At 49.2% G+C, this 18,858-nt stretch overlaps 1 protein-coding gene across 1 annotated transcript in view; it reads right to left on the bottom strand.

Annotated features, from left to right (window-relative positions):
- Positions 1-7,226: 7,226 nt before the first annotated feature.
- Positions 7,227-18,858, bottom strand: part of LOC144179850 (uncharacterized) — a 34,144-nt gene continuing 22,512 nt past the window's right edge. Inside the window, exon 5 of the mRNA XM_077708278.1 lies at positions 7,227-16,744. Within this exon, the coding sequence (XP_077564404.1) occupies positions 16,136-16,744 (609 nt within the window). The 3' untranslated portion in view covers positions 7,227-16,135. The remainder of the gene's footprint in view (positions 16,745-18,858) is intronic.

Below are 18,858 nucleotides of genomic sequence, written 5' to 3'. Positions count from 1 at the left end.
TGAGTAGTGCTTGTTCTTCTCTGTCCAACAAAAGACGTGGGAGTGAGTACTCGGTCCTGTCGTGAAGGTTCTGTCTCAATTTGATATTTTCCGCTGCGGTGGCTCAGTGGCTAAGGCGTTGCACTGCTGAGCACGAGGACACAGGTTCGGTTCCCGGCCACGGTGGCCACTTTTCTGGTGGAGGCGAAGAGCAAAAATGCCAGTGTGTTCGAGATTTCAGCGCACGTTAAAGATCCCTAGGTGGCCAAAATTAACCCGGAGCTCTCCACTATGACTCGCCTCATCGCCTGTGTTGCGTCAACACGTTAAACCCCACAATAAATTAATCAATCGGTCAATTTGATATTACGTGGGGTTGAGGTTTCAGAGATCAGCGAGAGCCCGGATGAGTGCTTTACGGGCGATTTGATTTACTCGTTCACTCCCTGCTAATCCCATGTGCCCAGGTACACAGTGAGTTCTGGCCGGCCCATTTACTGTGGCTAAAAGTTGCAGTGTAGATGGGAAGGTGATTCCGCTTGCAAGCAGGCGGCACACACCTCCTTGGAGTCCGTGTAGACGTTTGTAAGCGTGGTGGAGGTCGTCGTTTGGCCTTTTGCGAGTGAAATGGCTAGCATTTCAGCTTCTTCCGGAGTAGTACAGTTTGTGGGTATTCAGCATTCGTCCTCTTTGAATTTCTTTTGCACTATTGCACACATCGGTGCTTTCTTGGCTTCATCAAAGAATATGTGTTTTTGGTGGGGTCTCTCGCAACTTTATTTGAATAAAACACCGCTCTAATTTGTCGTCGAGACGGATTTTCTTTTCTTTGTCCATGTGCCGTGGGATGAGGGCCGCCTGTATGTGCTTGAGGATGTCTCGCTTGATGGGGGTTGTACCGGTCTTGGTGGGGCTTGGTTGGCATCCGAGTTCTGTGAGTATAGCTCGTCCCAAGCGAGTGCTGTTTAGCCGTAGTAAGTTAGTTGTGACAGTGTGTGGTTATAATTTCTTTGGTGGTATGGAGGGTCCTTGTGTTGAGAAGTTTCTTTGTGTGGAGCTAAAGGGGATTCCTAGGGCAAGTTTCGTTGCTTTCCTGATTAGTGTGTCCAACCGATGTTCCAGTGTTTTGGTGTGGTTTATGTATGGGGCTTGATATCTGATGCGCATGGTATTAGGGCGTCCTTGAGGCGGAGTAAGTCTGCTTTCTTGAGCCCTTTATTTCTGTTTGCCACTCTTCTCATTACGCGTAAGGTCTGCTCACACTGCTTAATAATGATTTGGTTCACAGCTGTGTGTCCTCCACCGTCACTTTGTATGTGGAGGCCCAGAATTTTTTTTGAGGGCTTATTAAGGTGTAGTATGTCGTGGTTTCCGTGGCTTAGTTTGAGGGCTTCCATCGGGGATTGTGCACTACTAACAGTTCCAGATTTTCTGTGGAACTTTCTAATCCTATGTTGTGGGCTGCTCTTCGTACTGCATTCAGTGCCAATTGCAGGATGTCTTGGATGTGGTCTGGACTTCCCTTATTGATCCAAAGTGTTATATCATTTGCGTAGAGGGAGAATTTTGTCTGGAATCTTGCATAATGCTCTGTGGACCTTCAACATGGCAAGATTAAATAGTGTGGGTGAAAGTACCGACCCTTGGGGTATGCCTCTTTGTGGGTGAGAGAAGGGAGCAATGAGATATCGCCAATGCCGATGGTGAGTTGCCTGTCTTGGAGGAAGTTTTATAAGTAGTTGTACATTGTCCATCAACTGTTAGTGTTCCCCAGCTCCTCAAGCATATCATCGTGGTCAATGTGGTCAAACGCCTTCTTCAGGTCAATGGCTAGGATTGCTTTCAGTTGTGCAAGACTTGGTTCCTTGTGTATATCCTCATAGATACCAAGTAAAGCATCTTGGGTGGAGAGGTTGCTCCTAAGACTTACCATCATGGGCCGGCAGGCTCACTCACGAGTGCACTCACACACTCCCCACTCACCACTCGAGAATGATTGGTGAGTGAGCCTCGCCATTGTTTTGTACTGGCGAGTGTGAGTGCGAGCCCTGCTCACCACTCGCGAATGCGAGAGCAACTTACGGGGAGCCCCGCTCACCACTCGCGAGTGCACTCGCGCCATTTGCGGGGCTTACCGCAGTGAGCGCCGCTATTCGTCGCAGGAGCCACTCGCTGTGATGGTTGTTAAGGGCGGGATTGCTTTTAGCTTCGGAAATATGTCGTCACTGAGCTCCTGCTACGGGGCACCCTAGAATTAGCTCTCTGGTGGTGTGTTGATTTAGGAATATGATTTGGATGGTCTTCTGATGCCGTAATGCACTAATACCGTTCGGTTTCATGGCGCATGGAGGGTCTGCTGCACGCACTCGCGAGCGAGGGGAGATGATGAGTGGTGAGTGCTAGCATGAGTGAGTGCGAGTGGTGACGGCAAATGGTGAGCGTGAGTGAGTGCGAGTGGTCACGGCGAGTGGTGAGCGTGAGCACGAGTGGGTGCAAGTGGTGGAGGGCGCGTAGTGAGTGTGAGTGCGAGTGAGTGCGCGGGGTGAGCGCGAGTGTGAGTGAGTGCGTGAGGAATAATGTATTTTTCTGTATGAGTGTGAGTGAGTGGCGCCAAGTTTCGCCGAGGTTTGCTTACCATGTTAGGAAGTAGGACGTCTTGATCTTCAAGAAGCTGTTGAAATCTTCAGGCCATCCTTTCCATTACCTTCCCCACATTGGACGTGCGTGTGATGGGTCTTGGGCTAGTGAGTTTAAGGGGTTCACCGTGTTTGGGGATGAATATCACGTGCCGCAACTTCCATTCTATGGAAATTGGGCTTCCTTTCCATATCTGGTTGATTTCCATGAGCAGGGATTCCACGTCACTTTCCACAAGGTTTCCTAGGTGGGCTGTCGTTATCTGGTCAGGACCCAGCGCCTTGTGTCATGGGCATTTCTTTATTGTTATTTTAAGTTCGGCCATAGTGAAGTCCTTATCAAGATCTTGGTTGGTTCCCGTGTAGTTCTGATAGTCAGGCTGGGTCGTGGAAGAGATGTACAGGCTTTGCAAGTCTCAGAATTTTCTTGGGGTTATCGTGCCCATTGATTCGTGTTTGAATTTTGTTTCTGGTCATGGCCTTGGTGGCTTCTGGATCGATTAGGGCTTTCAAGACGCGCCATGTCTTCCTTGTGCTTAGGGTTACCTGGAGTTTTTCGCACGTCATCTGCCATTGTTCTCTTCTGAGTGTATCCGAGTACTGCTGGATATGTTGGTTAAGCTCGGCTATCCTTGCTTTGAGCGTGCTGTTTGGTTTGCATTTTTCCCACCATTTGATAAGCGCGTTTCTGGTCTACCAGCCATGGTCTAGGTTAGTGGTTCTCAAATGGGGGTCCGCAAGAATACTTGAGGGGTCCACGAAGCCTTCCTTAAAACTTTTCCCCCCGCCATTCTTTTCTCGATTTTGCCAGCACTTCCTCTCAATGCAAAAAGCTGGCTTCGCCACATTACATGTATGTTTAGTTTCTCCACGTAGCACATATTTTAACATCTGCTTTTTGCACAACACGCCAGCTATGAGAAGGAAGAAAACAGACTCAGAAAAGGCAGCATAAGCCATAAGCCACATTTGTTGTCCACGCTGCAAAACGAAACGCACCTCTCACTGTGCCACTATCAGGTCTAAACGAGGCGACAGTAGAATTCACTTGTGCTTGACGTGTTTGGAGGTGACAGTGGGGATATGCTCTGCTGTCGATGACGCCGTAAGACCAGTCAGGAAGTGCGCAGATCATCTGGATAGCTTTTGTTGGCATTCAAGCACTCTACCAAGCCCAAGGAGCAAGAATATATAGGAGGCGAAACGGCCCATTGCGACAAGTGCGGGCGAGCAACCAGATAATGTCATAATGAAAACCAAGGCGGACCGCAAATCTTCGTAGCTGCGACGGCGAAGGAGAGGGTAGCTGCACCTGATGGACAAAGTGATAGCGGCCGCACTTATTCCAGGGCTCAGCAGTGAAATGCCGATTGCTGTGGCCACGCAGTTTCTTCACCCGCAGCAGATGCCGCTAGCTTAACGTATGACGAGCACTTGTGACATTATCTGGCCGCGCTAGGAAGCCTAGTTTCGCCTCCTATCTTATGCTTGCTCCGTGACCAAGCCGCGGCTGTTTTTTAAAGTGCCCTAAATGTACTATTTTCTCACAGACGTCACCATAACAAGTTGTGTCAGGTGCAGAAAGGCAAAAAGAAGCGAAATAGAACCAAAACACTGCATCAGCCCCTATCAGCCATGCAGCACTGCTCCCGTAAGCACTGCTGAGAAGCAGCGGCAGGAGGCGCAGCGATCGGGAAGCTCGAGGCGTATAGCAGTTTGCATCCCTTCTTGTTATACTTGCTGTACCCCCAAGGTCAGTGTGGGTCATTGAAGTCCCCAGCTAGTAGGTGTTTGTATGCACCTCCCATAATCTTGGGTTGTAAAATTTCTTTAAGTTCCGGTAGGTTGCCTTTTGGCGTGCTGTACACGTTGGGCTGTGCAGTGATCCTTGGTGGTTCGGATCGATATAGTGATACTGTTATCTGTGTCATGTTCTAGGTTGGCGGGAAGTCTCTTGAGAACGAGGAGTGCAAATTGGTCTCTGGTTTGAAAGGTTGGTGTAACCTGCTAGGGTTGGCTGCTTTCCAGTTTCCTGAAGGAGTAGTATGTCTGGTTCCCAAGGCAATGAAGTTTTGCGTCCACTGATGCAGGGCATTTCTTTTGTTTTTGAAACCCCTGCATTTCCACTGGACGAGGCCTAGTTCTCTAACCATGCTGTGGCTGATCTGAGGGGGTGGTTAGGTGGCTTGCTGTTGAGGAGGTGGTCAAAGGGGTGTTCGAAACGGCGGAGTAGCATGTAGGTGAGGTGTGCCGTCCTTCCCTCAAGCAGGGTATCATCGAACACGTTGTCCATCATAGCTGCTCTTGTTCCTCCCAGTGTTCGGAGGAGGGTGTCGAACTTTATCTCTACTTCTTGGAGCCTTTGCGAGTGTATCTGGAGGAAAAAGTCGTCGTGAGCCGTAGATGGGAGTCCTCTGTCTTCGGGGGTTCCTTCATTATCTGATCTTCTGCAATTCGGGCCTACTCTAGTGTGATGTAGAGCCACTAGAACAGGTTTCAGAGTATCAGCTTTCTTTTCTCTCATTGTTGGATGCCGCCGACAGCGGCCATTGGTCGAACCGCGTCACGTGACATTTGTTTACCTCGAAAGACCCATGAACGCAGACATTTTGGTGCCCCGGTGTTGTCGCGTGCGCGTGCTTCGATAAATCGTGATTTTCGGGGCGCAATGTGGCTGTGCGAGACGTTGAGAGTGAGTTTTTAAGCCCCAGACAGAGTAGCGATGCCGTGCTGCCCTGTACTGGCCTGTTTCAACCGGCCAGAAGGTAAAAAAATGCCTGCTTCGCTTCCCACTGGGAAAGAACGACAGTGGCCTAGCTTAACCTGCAGCCACTAGAAAAGCGTAGCTTATTTGGTGGCTCTAGCATAACCTAAAGCCACTAAATGAGCTATGCTAGCGTAACCGAGCCTGACCCTGTCACACCGGCGTGCTGTCTCGAAATCCTCGAAAAGTAAACACAGCTGTGATGGTTGCCAGGTGGCGCCCAGACCCATTCCGCCCATCAAGGTCATCCGCAATTGGGCGCATAAAGCTGGCCATCCTGGCGACAGGCACCAAAATGGCTGCTGGCGCGCATCAGTGTTGTTGCACTTAAGCGTAGCTTATTTAGCGTTTCTAATGTGATGTATTGTGATGTTGGCATGGAGGAAAGAATACTCAGGAGAGGCCCCTAGCATCCCAATGCATTGCAATAGGTGTGGAGGAAGTGACGTCATTTTTCTTGAGCCCATAGACAGTGTTGCCTAGTTTCTTAGGGCTGCGGTGGCTAAAACTGGCAAAATGCTACGGACAATTTTTTACGACGCTTTGACTGTGGCTTCCTCACTATGTTGGCAACACAGCGCGGCAGCCGCTGGGGCGTCGTCGTCGTCTGCAATCTGTGCACTACAGCTGATTTCGCAGCGTTTCTTCTACTGCCATTTCCTTTGTGGTCTAATGTTCCTTAAAAAACAACACCCGATGGTTAATAATTGGTGTGGTTGGTGAGCATAATTGCTGTTATCTTGTGGCGATATCTCGTCGATTCGCGCAGTGGTTTTCCATCCTTATCGGTCTGCCGGTGAAAAGGTGCGCATTGGCAGCTTTGGCAGCGTCGACCCACTTTCTGCAGCGATTTGCTTCAGTTTGGAATCTATTCTCAACAAACACAAAACAAAGTGAGGCAGACACGTAGTGCTTCCGTTTTGCTTGACAAATAGCGCATGGGCGAATATACTTACCTGTGAACCGCGAGTGCGGCCGGCAACCTGGCACGCAACAGTGAGGCATCTTGCAAACCACTGCAGCCACTTATTCATGTGAAGCGAGATTAGACGAGTGTACACAGTTCATGTATGCAAACGTGAAAAGCGTACGTAGTCCACGCGCATGTAGTTTGCTACTCGTGCGCAACGCTCGCTGCGCATAGGGTGCCTGGATTCCTAGCGCCATCTGCGAACAGACAAGACACTGCAGTAGCCACTCGTGATCCCGCGAGGCTGTTGCTATGACGACGTCAAACGCCACTTTGCCAGGCTTAAAGGAGCCATGAAGACAAAATACAAGTTGGGTGTATTAGAAAGACTGCTTAGTCCCGATAACAATGACACCTGTATCATCGCAATCTCCGAAAAAATAACGGAGATATTAAAGAAAATGTGTGAAGCAGTCGCGACCCCCTAGCCAATTTCCCGCAACTTTTCTATGACGTCACGGAACCTTGTTTGTGCGATTGGCGGCCGCCTAACTGACCTGTTGCGACGACACATGACTGGACGTCTGTAATGGGGCCTCTAGTTTCATTTGACCGCATCATTTCAATGATAACTGGCAGTTAACGCACTGAAAATTGTTTTATTGTTGGCCCGTATGACGTCATTCTTACTCATAACACGTCACTGTGGCGCAAAATTTGAAAGTTTTTAAATACTTCTTGCTTTTTTTTCGTTAAAAAACATCTTTTGGGGCTGTAATGGAGCTGAGTGAGATACTGAATCCTAGTTTTTTTAAATTACACGAAGTTGTATTTTCTCTTCATGGCTCCTTTAAGAGCTGAAAAATCGTCCTTCTATCTCAAACACAAAGGCCGTTTTTCGATTGAAACTTTGGGTTAGGGTTAGAATGGGCAAATTGAAGGCGAAATCAACAGCTTAGAACATGACATTGCACTGAGGAATTAGCGACGAAGCTGGTTTTGCTGCAAAGCGGGAGGGCAGGGCGACGCCCTGTTGGTCAAATCAAACCGGAAACAGCAGAGGATAGTGGGAACAAGTGCGGGGCTCAATGGGCTCGTGTCATGGCGGCTGTGGCTTCACAAATGTGACATCAGGGCCTCTCCTAACCTTTTCTTTCCTCCATGGATGTTGGAGTCAGTGTCCATGGCGCTTTGGAGGTTTGGTGTGGTGACCGTAACTGGTGGTAAATAAGTGGGAGGAAGGGAGCTTTGTTGTGCGAGGGTTTCTCTTCGGTCATGTGTTTGCGTCCTAATTGCACCGGAGTGGCTGGCTGACCTGCTGTTGCTTGGCGTTTTCTGGCGATTGTTGCTTGGTCAGATCCTGGGATAGGGATGGTGTTCCGGAGGCTTTTGTCCTGCACAAATAGGGACCTTCACAAATATATGGGACAGAGAAGTACAAATAGAGACAGTACCTTCACAACAGGACGGAGTACCCATCCCAACATCTTTTGCTGGACTGCAGGACAAAGGAAGAACAGCATGCTAAATAGGTTGATGATAATAGGTTGAAGTGGTAGGTTGAAGTGGTACGGTCAGTGCTAAGGGAACTCAGAAATCAGCAGTTTTGAACTTTTTGGCTCAGCAAAAACTGCCTCAAGGTGTTTAGCTTCCGCACACCTATTCTCATTTTCTACTTATCAGTGGCTTCGATACTTAGATTTTAGTCTTTAATTCAATGGTCCTAATATTCAGTGTATTTTATCAGAACACGCAAAATAGAACATTTCATCAAGAAGGCACTCTTTTCGTTAAAGGGGGGTAAGGAGGAGAGGGTTTTTTCAGTCGAGTGGTTGTTGGGCTCTCCACTGACAGAAGGTTTATGTGGTCAGTGCAAAAATAAGATTATCCACTGCTCGCAGAAAGAGCACTAGATTTGGGAAAACTTTATTGAGACAAAGACTGAAGATGTCCCTGCAAATACAAGTGACAGGATGGGATGAAACTCTAGTACAGCTGGCTGGCTAATTGACCAGCTGAGCACAAAGAACGAGGCAAAACTAGTTAGAGCGTTTGAAACAGAGACAAAAAAATATCAAATACCGGCAGCTGTGCATGAGGGCAGAACGAGGCTAATTTTCAAAGGTAAAGAAGTCTGGGCCGATGCCAACTGGTAGAGGCCAGTTACAGTATGACCTTGTTGTTACAGAGCAGGATTGAGTGAACATTGAAAAGTTTATAACAACAAAGTGAATGACGCGATATTTGTTTTGACTTCCACTCGAATAGCACAACATTCCAAAACTTCGCAGTTTTCATAGTTCTGAAATGCAATGGGTCAGTTGTTTCAGTAAACTTGAATGCATGAAGTTACACTTTGTTGAAAATGAAAAATGTCCCGCTAAAAACACACGAACTTTGCAGCAAGTTTGAGCTAGTCGGGCACCAAACTGCGTTCACCTGCATTTTACAGCCGCTAACATATGCACCGGCTCCCTCCGCAGCGGTGGCAGCAGGCTTTCCTGCAATGCACCCGTGACGCGCGGCTGATAGGGCATGTGGAAGATATAGTCGTAAAAGAAGATGTAGCAGCTTGGAACGGTGGCTCTTGTTTTGGCACCGAGACAAGTGACTGAGCACCGTTAGTGGAAAGTCCAAGTGACTCAAATGAAGAATCGGCATTCTCTCGTGCACCCTCACAGATTGAACCTGCAAGCGCTTTTAAGAAAGAAAACCAGGGCTTCCAGTTCACACCTCCACTATCGCACTGGAGATCCCTTGTTGAGCCTGAGACTTCGGTAAAAGCCCAGAACGAGGTAATGGAAACATCTACTACTCCTAAGAATGAAACAATAATCGGAGGCCACCAGGAAAGCAGGGAGCCAGTCTGAAGGGGACTCCACATCAAAAGACACTGAGACCTTTGGTGGCCTCCAGAAGTACACCTTTCGGCCGTAGGGAAGGTTTGGCACGGTGGGAGAGTTGCACAGCACGGTTTGGACATAAACATGCAATCATTCAGCGCCAAAGTCATTTCCAACAAGTCCACAGATGCTTCCCTCAAGTTCCCCGACAGGATCAAAAGCTCGCTTTAAAACTTCCAAAGTCTGCAGGAATTGACCGTACAGACAATTTTAAGGCATCGACAAAGTTTCACAATGAGCGCCATTGTGCGAGAAACAAGTTTGGTGAGAGAAAGCACTCGTCTTTCTCTGGAAAGGGTGGCGTGGTGTGTTGGAAGGGGTCGGTGGGGCGGGTGGTATATTTTGTCTGTAGTGGGACATTATGGAACAATAGGTAGAATCAAGGAGACGGAGCATGTCTTTAGTACTAATGGGTGGGTAGTGTCGGTGTCGGTCCTAAAGGTTGGGAGTTCCCGGTAGTGCAGATCATGGGCTGCTGCATGCGCCTCTTCATTCCCAACCAGGCCGGCATGGCCAGGAGTCCAGATAATGGTGACTTCTAGGTCCGAAGGCAGGCAGCGTAGCACGGGGAAGGCTTGTCGTGGGGCTTGGCTGTCCTGGTAAAGGTGGCAGGCTTGATGTGAATCAGTAATGCCGGCGAGATAAGGTTGATTTCAATTTGCAATATAATGCGTGGGCAATGGCCAGGACTTCGGCTTCGGGTGTCGGCATGTTTTGGTAAGTTGCTCCAGTAAGGATGCAGCCAGAAGCGTCCAGGGTGAGTACCATGGCCAGATAACGGGGGGAGGGATGTGCAATATCCGTGTAGCGGGTTGTTGACGTAATGCTTCTCGAGGTGTGTACGCGAGCTTCTCTTTGCACCCAGTTGTACATCGGGTATGGGCGTTGTTCTGAGTTTTGTTGCCGAATGGAAAGGGGTGGGTGCGGCCTATATTGTGAAGAACCTGGCGGACCATGGGGATGAGGGCAACTCGCTGTAGTTGAGATATGTGCTGGCCTTTGAGCAGTCCATCCAGAGTGATGTGTAGGCCAAGTTTTATGGGACATTCGTTGGCGGTGTAAGCAAGGAGGCTGAGAGCTGACTTGTAAGTCTTTTTATGAGGGTGTCCAGCTTGTTAGTATCTTGGAGTTTCAGATTGACGAAACGAGTCACGTAAGTGATATGGCGTGTGAGCAAGGCTTGTACGAGGCGACATGTGTCGGACTCTCGCAGTCCATATGAGGAACCCCGGATGCGACGAATGAGACGTTTGAGCTGAGTGACTGTTTTGTATGCTGTAGTAGGAGACCCAGATCCGTCTTGATGGAAAGGAACCCCCAAGATGCGAAGTGTGGGAACCTGCGGGATGGAAGTGCCTGATATGCTGATTTAGGATCAAAAGTAGTATTTGCGTCTCTTCCCCTAGTACGAGCACAAACGGGAAGGCCAGATTCAGTAGGTTGGCATGTTAGTCCTCTAGGTTGTAGATATTGCATCCAGTGTTGTGTCGATAGCTGGCTGTGGACTATCTTGCTACTCACCGCTAGAGCCCCAGGTTGTCCAAATGTTGAAATTGTCAGCATAGAATGCAGGGATTTCTTGCAGCTTCCCCGGGAGGTGGAGCAGGGCGATGTTGAAAAGTAGGGGTGAAATGACTGAACCCTGGGGAGTACCTTTTGCCAGGGTGTGGAAAAGAGTTGAGGTGAGGAAGCAGATGGTTGCTGTCCTGCCTCAGAGGAAGGTGCAGCCGAATTGAAACGTTGGCTGCCCACATCCTGTGGAGTTATCTAACATGGCCTGATGGGTAACATTGTCAAAAGCACCCTTGACGTCTAATGTGAGATCAGTCTTTCGGGGTGGTGCAGCTGAGGTTCCTTGATGAGCACATCTTGCATCGAAAGGTGTTGGCGAAAACCAAACATACTAAGGGGGTAGAGGTACTGCTTTTCTAAGTGTTCGGAGAGGCATTGATGTATCGGGTGTTCAAGATGCTTTACGAGGCAGGAGGTCAGGGAGATCAGGCAAAGAGTGGTGGGAGTAAGAGGTTTGTTTGGCTTCGGGATGAGGGTGATGTCTGATTGTCGCCAATATGCTGGAAGGGTTCCTGCTTGCCAGTGGGCATTAAAGAGAGTGAGGAGTTCCAGCAGGGTCTAGCTCGCTCTTTGCACAGTTCAGCATGGAGCACCCAAGCTGGGCAACGTGCAAGTGAATCCCTGTACTCTATCGTTTCCCTAATCCCTGATGAGTTTTAGTATTTCTCATTTTCTGCTATGGCTTGCATGACACAGACGTAGACTGATGCGAGCTACCCACTGAAGTTCATTCTTGACACCTAGCACATGTCAACAATGGAAGCAAGCCACACCGAAAAGGGGGTGGGGGCATGACTTTCTCGATACATAAACAAAGTGCTTAGTGTTATTGGAAAAGTCATGACTGCCTGTCTTCTCCTTTTATTTTTTTTTTTTTTTTCATTATGGTTTCCACATTTGTCCAATACATTTGCTAAATTATGGAAACAAACATCAGTGGATAGTTGGCATCAGTTTATGTGTATCATGAACTGCACGTTAAAACTGTCTGTAGAAGGAGCACACATGAGGTGTTGTTTATTAAGGCACAATAGCTTACTAACAGACATACACATAGGGCTTGCATTTACACATGCCTGAATTGCAACGTTTTGTTGTTAATTGCCCTTTTAGAGAGGGGTGTGTTTCTTCTGTCGGTCCATAACTGCAGCATGCGTTGAAGTAGGAACTCCACACGCCAATGGGCCGTCCCCCATCACAACCCCCTTGCAGTCAATGCGGGCTGCAATCACACTTTCTGAGCCACCGAGGGGCAATTGTCACCCAGCTGGTGTGGCTAGAATGTGGCAATCAACAAGGAAATTTTTGCTTGAAGAGAGAGAGAGAGAAAAAACTTTATTAGGAACAGATGGGTTAAGGAGACGGGGTGGCCACCAGGTTGGTGGCGGCTAAAGCAGCTCGTTTAATTGTACGATAAAATGGCTGTCATAAGTAACCCCCCGAACGGGTATGTGCCGAAACCCTCGAAGGTGTATGCGCCGAAAACTCCCAAGGAGTATGTGGCAATCAAGAAGGTAACAAGTGGGCAAACAAGGAAATGAACATCGAGACCAGAAGAAGAAGGGGAACGAGGCGAGTGTGGGGGAAGGAAGAAGGCGAGAAGGCCAGGCGACGCTCCTGGAACCGACCCCAGCGTGATCGGGGCCTGACGACGCCTCAGGCCTACTGACTGGAGCTCCAGGCTGCGATCTTGGAGGTAGACCCCGCGGCAGCGCACCGTCGGCGGCTCTATGTTACCAACTAAGCTACAGGCGGGGACGTCCGAGTTACGCTGCGACGCCAGCTCCACAACGCAACTAGGGCTACGCTCCCTTGGTTGTTGGCAGCGTCGGCTGGGCCCACGTCCTGCAAGCCTCTTCGAGACGCGACGGTCACTTTGACTTCTACGCCTAGCAGGAAGACATCTGCTGCGACGTGAGGCGACGCAATTCTGCACGACGTTTAGGCGAGCTGGAACCGATAGAACACTTCTTTGACTGTTTACGTACTTGTGGTGTGCTCCGAAAGACAGTCCTCGTCAATTAAACGGTTTTTCTGTGCATCCTGTCCACTGGATGAATTGACGTGACAATTTTGGCGAGCCTGCCAGGATCCATCATTTTACATTGACATTGTCACTGTCAATTCAGCCAGGTAGATTATGGATCCAGAAAAACTGTTAGCCCTTACCGAGGCACTAGGATTGACGAAGGAGGAGGCGTTGGCAATGTACGAAAGAGCAGCCCAGGAGGAGCAGAAGAGAGCCGAACGAGAGCAGGAAAGAGCAGAGAGGGAACAGAAAATACTAGAACTGAGACTGCAGCTCGCTGAATATGCTGCGCAGGGGGCAGTAGTGCAGACAGGAGAAACATCAGGGTCGCTGTCACCTCGAGCCCCAAAGGTCTGCCCCAAAAAATTGATGGCACCATTCGATGAAAAAAGAGACGACTTGGGCGCCTACATACAGCAGTTTGAGAGGATAGCCACCGGCCAGGGCTGGGAAAAGTCCGAATGGGCTACAGCCTTGAGCTTATGTTTGGCAGGCGAAGCATTGAGCGTCTTTGGCCGAATGCCAGCTTCCGACTCGCACTACTATGATAAAGTGAAGATTGCGCTATTGGAGAGGTTTCGCTTGACTGCTGAAGGTTTCAGAGAAAAGTTTAGGTGCTGCCAACCAGAAGACGCTGAAACCGGTCGACAGTTCGCAGCACAAATCAGCAATTACTTCGATCGGTGGATGGAGCTCTCCGGCACGGAGAAAACCTATGAGTCTATCAGAAATCGGATTGTCTCCGAACAATTCTTGAATTGCTGTAATCGCAGTTTAGTCGTGTTTTTAAAGGAAAAGAGATTACAAGCTCTTGACGACTTGGCTGACTCAACTGATGGCTTTCTCGAGGCGCAGGGCTTAATTAAAAAACTTTGGTAAGGTGACTGATGAACAAGAACAGCCGGCAAGTGGAGGAAACGCGCCAGAATTGAGGAAGCTCCGCATAACCAAACAGGGTCGTAGGAGATGCTTCCTCTGTGATGGCATTGACCATTTAGCCACGGACTGCCGCATTAACCTTGGAGGCACCAAATCTGACCTGATTTGCCAAGGCTGCGATAGGAGAGGGCACAGGACTGAGGCCTGTCGCTTTAAGTCACAAGACATAGTTGCGAGCATGATGTCTCCACATGCAAAACCAGCGCAACGACCGAATGATGCTGAAGCAAAAGCTGATGAAGTCGGAACAGTAGGAGCATGCACGGCGATGAGCAATACGGGCAGGATGCCAATCAGTGAGGGAGTAGTCCAAGGCAAGAAGATCACGGTATTGAGGGATAGTGGTGCTAACACGGTACTGATTAAAAGGAGTTTGGTCCGTGATGAAGATCTGACAGGAAAGAAGTCGCAAGTTATTATCGCTGATAGTACGATCAAGTGGTTACCTGAAGCCATAATAGAGATCTCAATGCCCTATTATTCTGGGAAGGTTCATGCAACATGCCTAGACAACCCTATACATGATCTGATAGTGGGGAATGTTCCAGGTGTTCAAGATGTAGACACTCCCGACCCCCAATGGATTTGCAAGGCAGAAATCGAGCAGAAAGGGAGTAGCCGCATTGGATCACAGAAGCTGCACGAGACAAATGGTGATTATCCGCTTATAGAGAATGCCCAAATGGAAATGTCAGCAGCCGCTGACGCAACCGTCAAGCTGGAGGAGGAGCAGACCCCTCCAAAAGCTTCACTCAATCAACCGCTTGCGCTAAACTCTCATGAGTTAGCCAAGCCCCAGATGCAAGATCGGACACTGCAGGGCTGTTATCAGCAAGTAGGGGTGGAATGGAGAGGACATCGTCGTGCCGTTTACATGTTTATAGTTCAGAATGAACTTCTTTACTGGAGATGCATATACCGCTCCGGACGAGTAGTTATGCAGCTTGTCGCACCGCAAGATATACGGCACGAGCTCTTGGCTTTAGCGCACAAAAACATCGTGGCAGGCCATCGAGGGATGTGTGAAACCATCAGGAGAATTGCTGAAGATTTCTTTTGGCCAGGCATGCAAAGTGACGCAAGAAGATATGTCAAGTCCTGCAACGTTTGCTTACAAGATTTCTCCAAAGGCCGTGTTAGCCCAGGACACGAGGGAAGAGGACAGGTGGTCTCCGAGCGGCTGTCGGAGTACAGCAAGATTACGAAGAGGGGACGATACAGAGCACGAAGGTGTCACGTTTTCAGGAACAATTACGGCGGGACTAGCACTGCTTATTAGTGGTGGTGTTTAGCATGTCGTGTGAATTGTACAGTGCTGTGTTCAGGTGGATATTTTAGGTCTGAGAACTGTGGACACTTGGAAACTTTGAACGGAACAGTGAAGGGTGTTGGTGAACTGTGTAAGTTATACTGGATTAGGACTTTGTGGTGCGACAGGGAGTTTTGGAAGAGACTGCATTCGAACCAAGAGGCCCTTCAATTCAACAAAGCCGGCATGATTTGTTGGGAAAGTGAGCCGTTTTTAGGGAAAAACGCTTAAAAGGGGGAGGTATATTGTCATAAGTAACCCCCCGAACGGGTATGTGCCGAAACCCTCGAAGGTGTATGCGCCGAAAACTCCCAAGGAGTATGTGGCAATCAAGAAGGTAACAAGTGGGCAAACAAGGAAATGAACATCGAGACCAGAAGAAGAAGGGGAACGAGGCGAGCGTGGGGGAAGGAAGAAGATGAGAAGGCCAGGCGACGCTCCTGGAACCGACCCCAGCGTGATCGGGGCCTGACGACGCCTCAGGCCTACTGACTGGAGCTCCAGGCTGCGATCCTGGAGGGAGACCCCGCGGCAGCGCACCGTCGGCGGCTCCAGGTTACCAACTAAGCTACAGGCGGGGATGTCCGAGCTACGCTGCGACGCCAGCTCCACAACGCAACTAGGGCTACGCTCCCTTGGTTGTTGGCAGCGTCGGCTGGGCCCACGTCCTGCAAGCCTCTTCGAGAGGCGACGATCACTTTGACTTCTACGCCTAGCAGGAAGACATCTGCTGCAACGTGAGGCGACGCAATCCTCCAGGACGTTTAGGCGAGCTGGAACCGATATAACACTTCTTTGACAGTTTACGTACTTGTGGTGTGCTCCGAAAGACAGTCCTCGTCAATTAAGCGGTTTTTCTGTGCATCCTGTCCACTGGATGAATTGACGTGACAATGGCCCATATTTATGAGCTTCCCCCCATCTCTTGGAAGCTTCCCGTGTACAGTGTTTGTCATAACAATTATTAGAGAGATCTTGCTCTCTTCCGATCACGTTGGGAGTGTGTTCACACACACACACACACAGTGGTCATGCTCCCCCTTCTCGTGTGCCTTCTTGTGGAGGCGCTGTGCGAAGGCCACGGGGCAAAGGAGTCAGCGGAAGAAACACCCGGCCGTGTGACTGCGCACGTGCCTGTTCAGCATGACCTTCCGGGCGAAGGCACTGGGGCACAGGTGGCAGCAGAAGGGGCGCTCGCCCTTGTGGATGCGCACGTGGCGGACCAGGTGGGCCTTCTGCACAAAGGCTTTGCCGCAGTGGCTGCACTGGAAGGGGCGTTCGCTCGTGTGCGTGCGCAGGTGGATGTCCAGGTGGTCCGACCTGGTGAAGGCCTTGCCACAGTGGCTGCACTGGTGGGGGCGCTCGCCCGTATGTATGCGCTGGTGCCTCACCAGCAGGCTCGGGAGCGGAGTCGTGAAGCTGCACTGTTGGCACTGCAGCAGCCGACGACCCGGAGGCGGGCCATGCTGCACCCCGTGGCCACCACCGTGGCACCCTGTGTCCACCGCAGAGGACGAGGAGGAGGAGCCTGCAATGGAGAGGGAGAAAGAAACGCTAGGAGCTCTTCCACCGGAAAACTGGCTGTGCGCCAGCAGCGAGCTGAACCAACCAAACAATGGAAAAGAGGAACGAACAGGCACGAGAGCTTCCGTTGGCGTGAGAAGAGTTACTCTGCACATGTTCCATGAAGGAGAATCAGACGTCTACCTGCAATGCAGCCATAATACGGCTACAAAGGAAAGCTATACAGCTTTCTCAGAAACTTCATAGTTGAAGAAAAATTCGCTATGGTTCAGGATTCAAACCCGGGACCACCACCTATCTAGGGCAGTCGGTCACTCTACCAACTGAGCTAACAAGGAGGCGAGCCGTTTGTAGCACAACAGCGAATTAATCAACAACTCAAAGTGAGGGACAGGTGTTAATTGACCAGATTTAGGGGAAATCCCCAAAGTGGAGAGAGTTTCTACAAAAACAGCGCAAAGATGAGGGCGTAAGAAGTGACAAACTAGAGCGCTGTAGAACACTTCTTATGTCCTCATCTTTGCACTGTTTTTTAGTGTCAGTCATGTGTACCCAACTAGCTCAATGTCAAGCCTTAGTGAGCACGTTTTATGTGAAGGGTAATTTGACATCCACCTAAAATGCAGCCGTACAGCTACAAAAGAAAGCTAAGAAATGCTTTCCCTCCCTTGTATCCGTAGGCCGCATTTCAGGTGGATGTCAAGCGTTTCTTTGCAGAAATGCACTCCAGCTTGGGGATTTCCCCCTAAATTTGGTCGGTTAACATCTGCACACGTTCTTTGCGCATGGGCATTGCTTAGCCACCGAGATAATCCCTCCTCTTTCGTGCTGGCGTGGCACTTTTTCACATGGGAGGCTTTGGAAACATTGGAAACTTGGCCTGTGGAGAAACGGCACGTCTACTGCTATTGCGCTAAAAATGTCTCCCCGATACAGTTGAACCTCGTTATAACGAACACTGATATAGCGAATTATCGGCTATAGTGAACTAAATACAAACTTTAGTTGGTCCCGCTTTATTTCAATGACACTTATTCTCTTATAACGAAACTGAAACCATGAGAGCTGCGCGCGAAATCGGATATAACGAAGAAATATTTGACCGGGAGGCTGAGAAGCTACTTGGGAAAAAAGCCCCGCAGTGTGCAAGTGCAGAAGTACAAAGGCATTTTCATTCGTGGGCACTGTGGAAAACTTTACCCTGCTCAGTGCTGTACGTGGCCACCAGACAAGGATCACATCCTTCCTCGAAAAAATAAGAACATAGGCGAGTTTTGTCAAATGAACTCTGTTCTGTCGTCCTTTCATGTACTCATGTTCTGGTTCATTGAGCTTGAAATGCAACAAGGAGAAAGGTTAGGGTTTCCTTGTTTATAGTGGGTTCGAAGCCTCAAAACATGCATTTTTGTATCAAGTATTTTTGCGCGAGCGAGATTGTCGATTTCTTATAGCAGATTTTTGCCTCTACTGTTGCAACGAATATCGGTTATAACGAACTTGTTTGCTGTGCCGATGCTACTTCATTATAACAAGGTTCAACTGTACTGTGCTTTTGTGGAATGCTGCTCGGTGAATGCCTACAATGTGAGTGAATGAAATATTAATCTCTGGAGGTGCGGTGCCATCCACAGGGTGTTTGCACAAGACAATGTGGCAACGCCTGGCTGCACTTGCACATTTGTACTGTGCTCACACACATTAAGTTGCTCCACTTGGGTGTGCTCTGCAGTGGATACTAATTCATATCTGCGCGTAGCAACGAAGGGGAATTAGCGAAGGCTTGGTGAAATGGCTGAGCAAATAATCTCCCGTAACTAGTTACAATCAAATTCGATCAACAATAAGTCCACCCGAAACTGAGATTTGCAAAGGCGCGACGTGCATGCCACTGAAACGTTCTTCTTGACCCAACACAGATCAAGTGAAGCAAGTGGAAGCCAAGCAAAGTTGAAACATTGGATAATTGAGACTTGGAAAATAAATTAACGGGACATTTTTTTAAGCATTCAATGAAATGTGAAAGTGACTTCTAAAGCAATTTTCAAATATCTGCCACATCCTAAACTTGGTTGTAAAGGCTTTGATACCATCCTAGACATGGTGTCTGGGATGAAAAATCCTAGACGCCATGTTCGAGTCTCCGTGGGTGCCATACGAAGCAGTACGGTGTCATGGGAAATTTAAGAATGGGAAAATATTACTGGTATGCATAGTACTATCTGCCACAAAGAGCAGTTGTGAAAGCAGTTGTGAAAGCCGCGTCCTCGTTGCTGAGCACGAGGACGCGGGTTCA

Source organism: Haemaphysalis longicornis, unplaced genomic scaffold (genome assembly GCF_048455015.1).
Source record: "Haemaphysalis longicornis isolate Haplotype H1 unplaced genomic scaffold, Haemaphysalis longicornis Haplotype H1 scaffold_4, whole genome shotgun sequence".
NCBI classification, from domain to species: domain Eukaryota; kingdom Metazoa; phylum Arthropoda; class Arachnida; order Ixodida; family Ixodidae; genus Haemaphysalis; species Haemaphysalis longicornis.
Note: the sequence above shows the minus strand (reverse complement) of the source record. Positions and strands in the feature narration are given on the sequence as shown.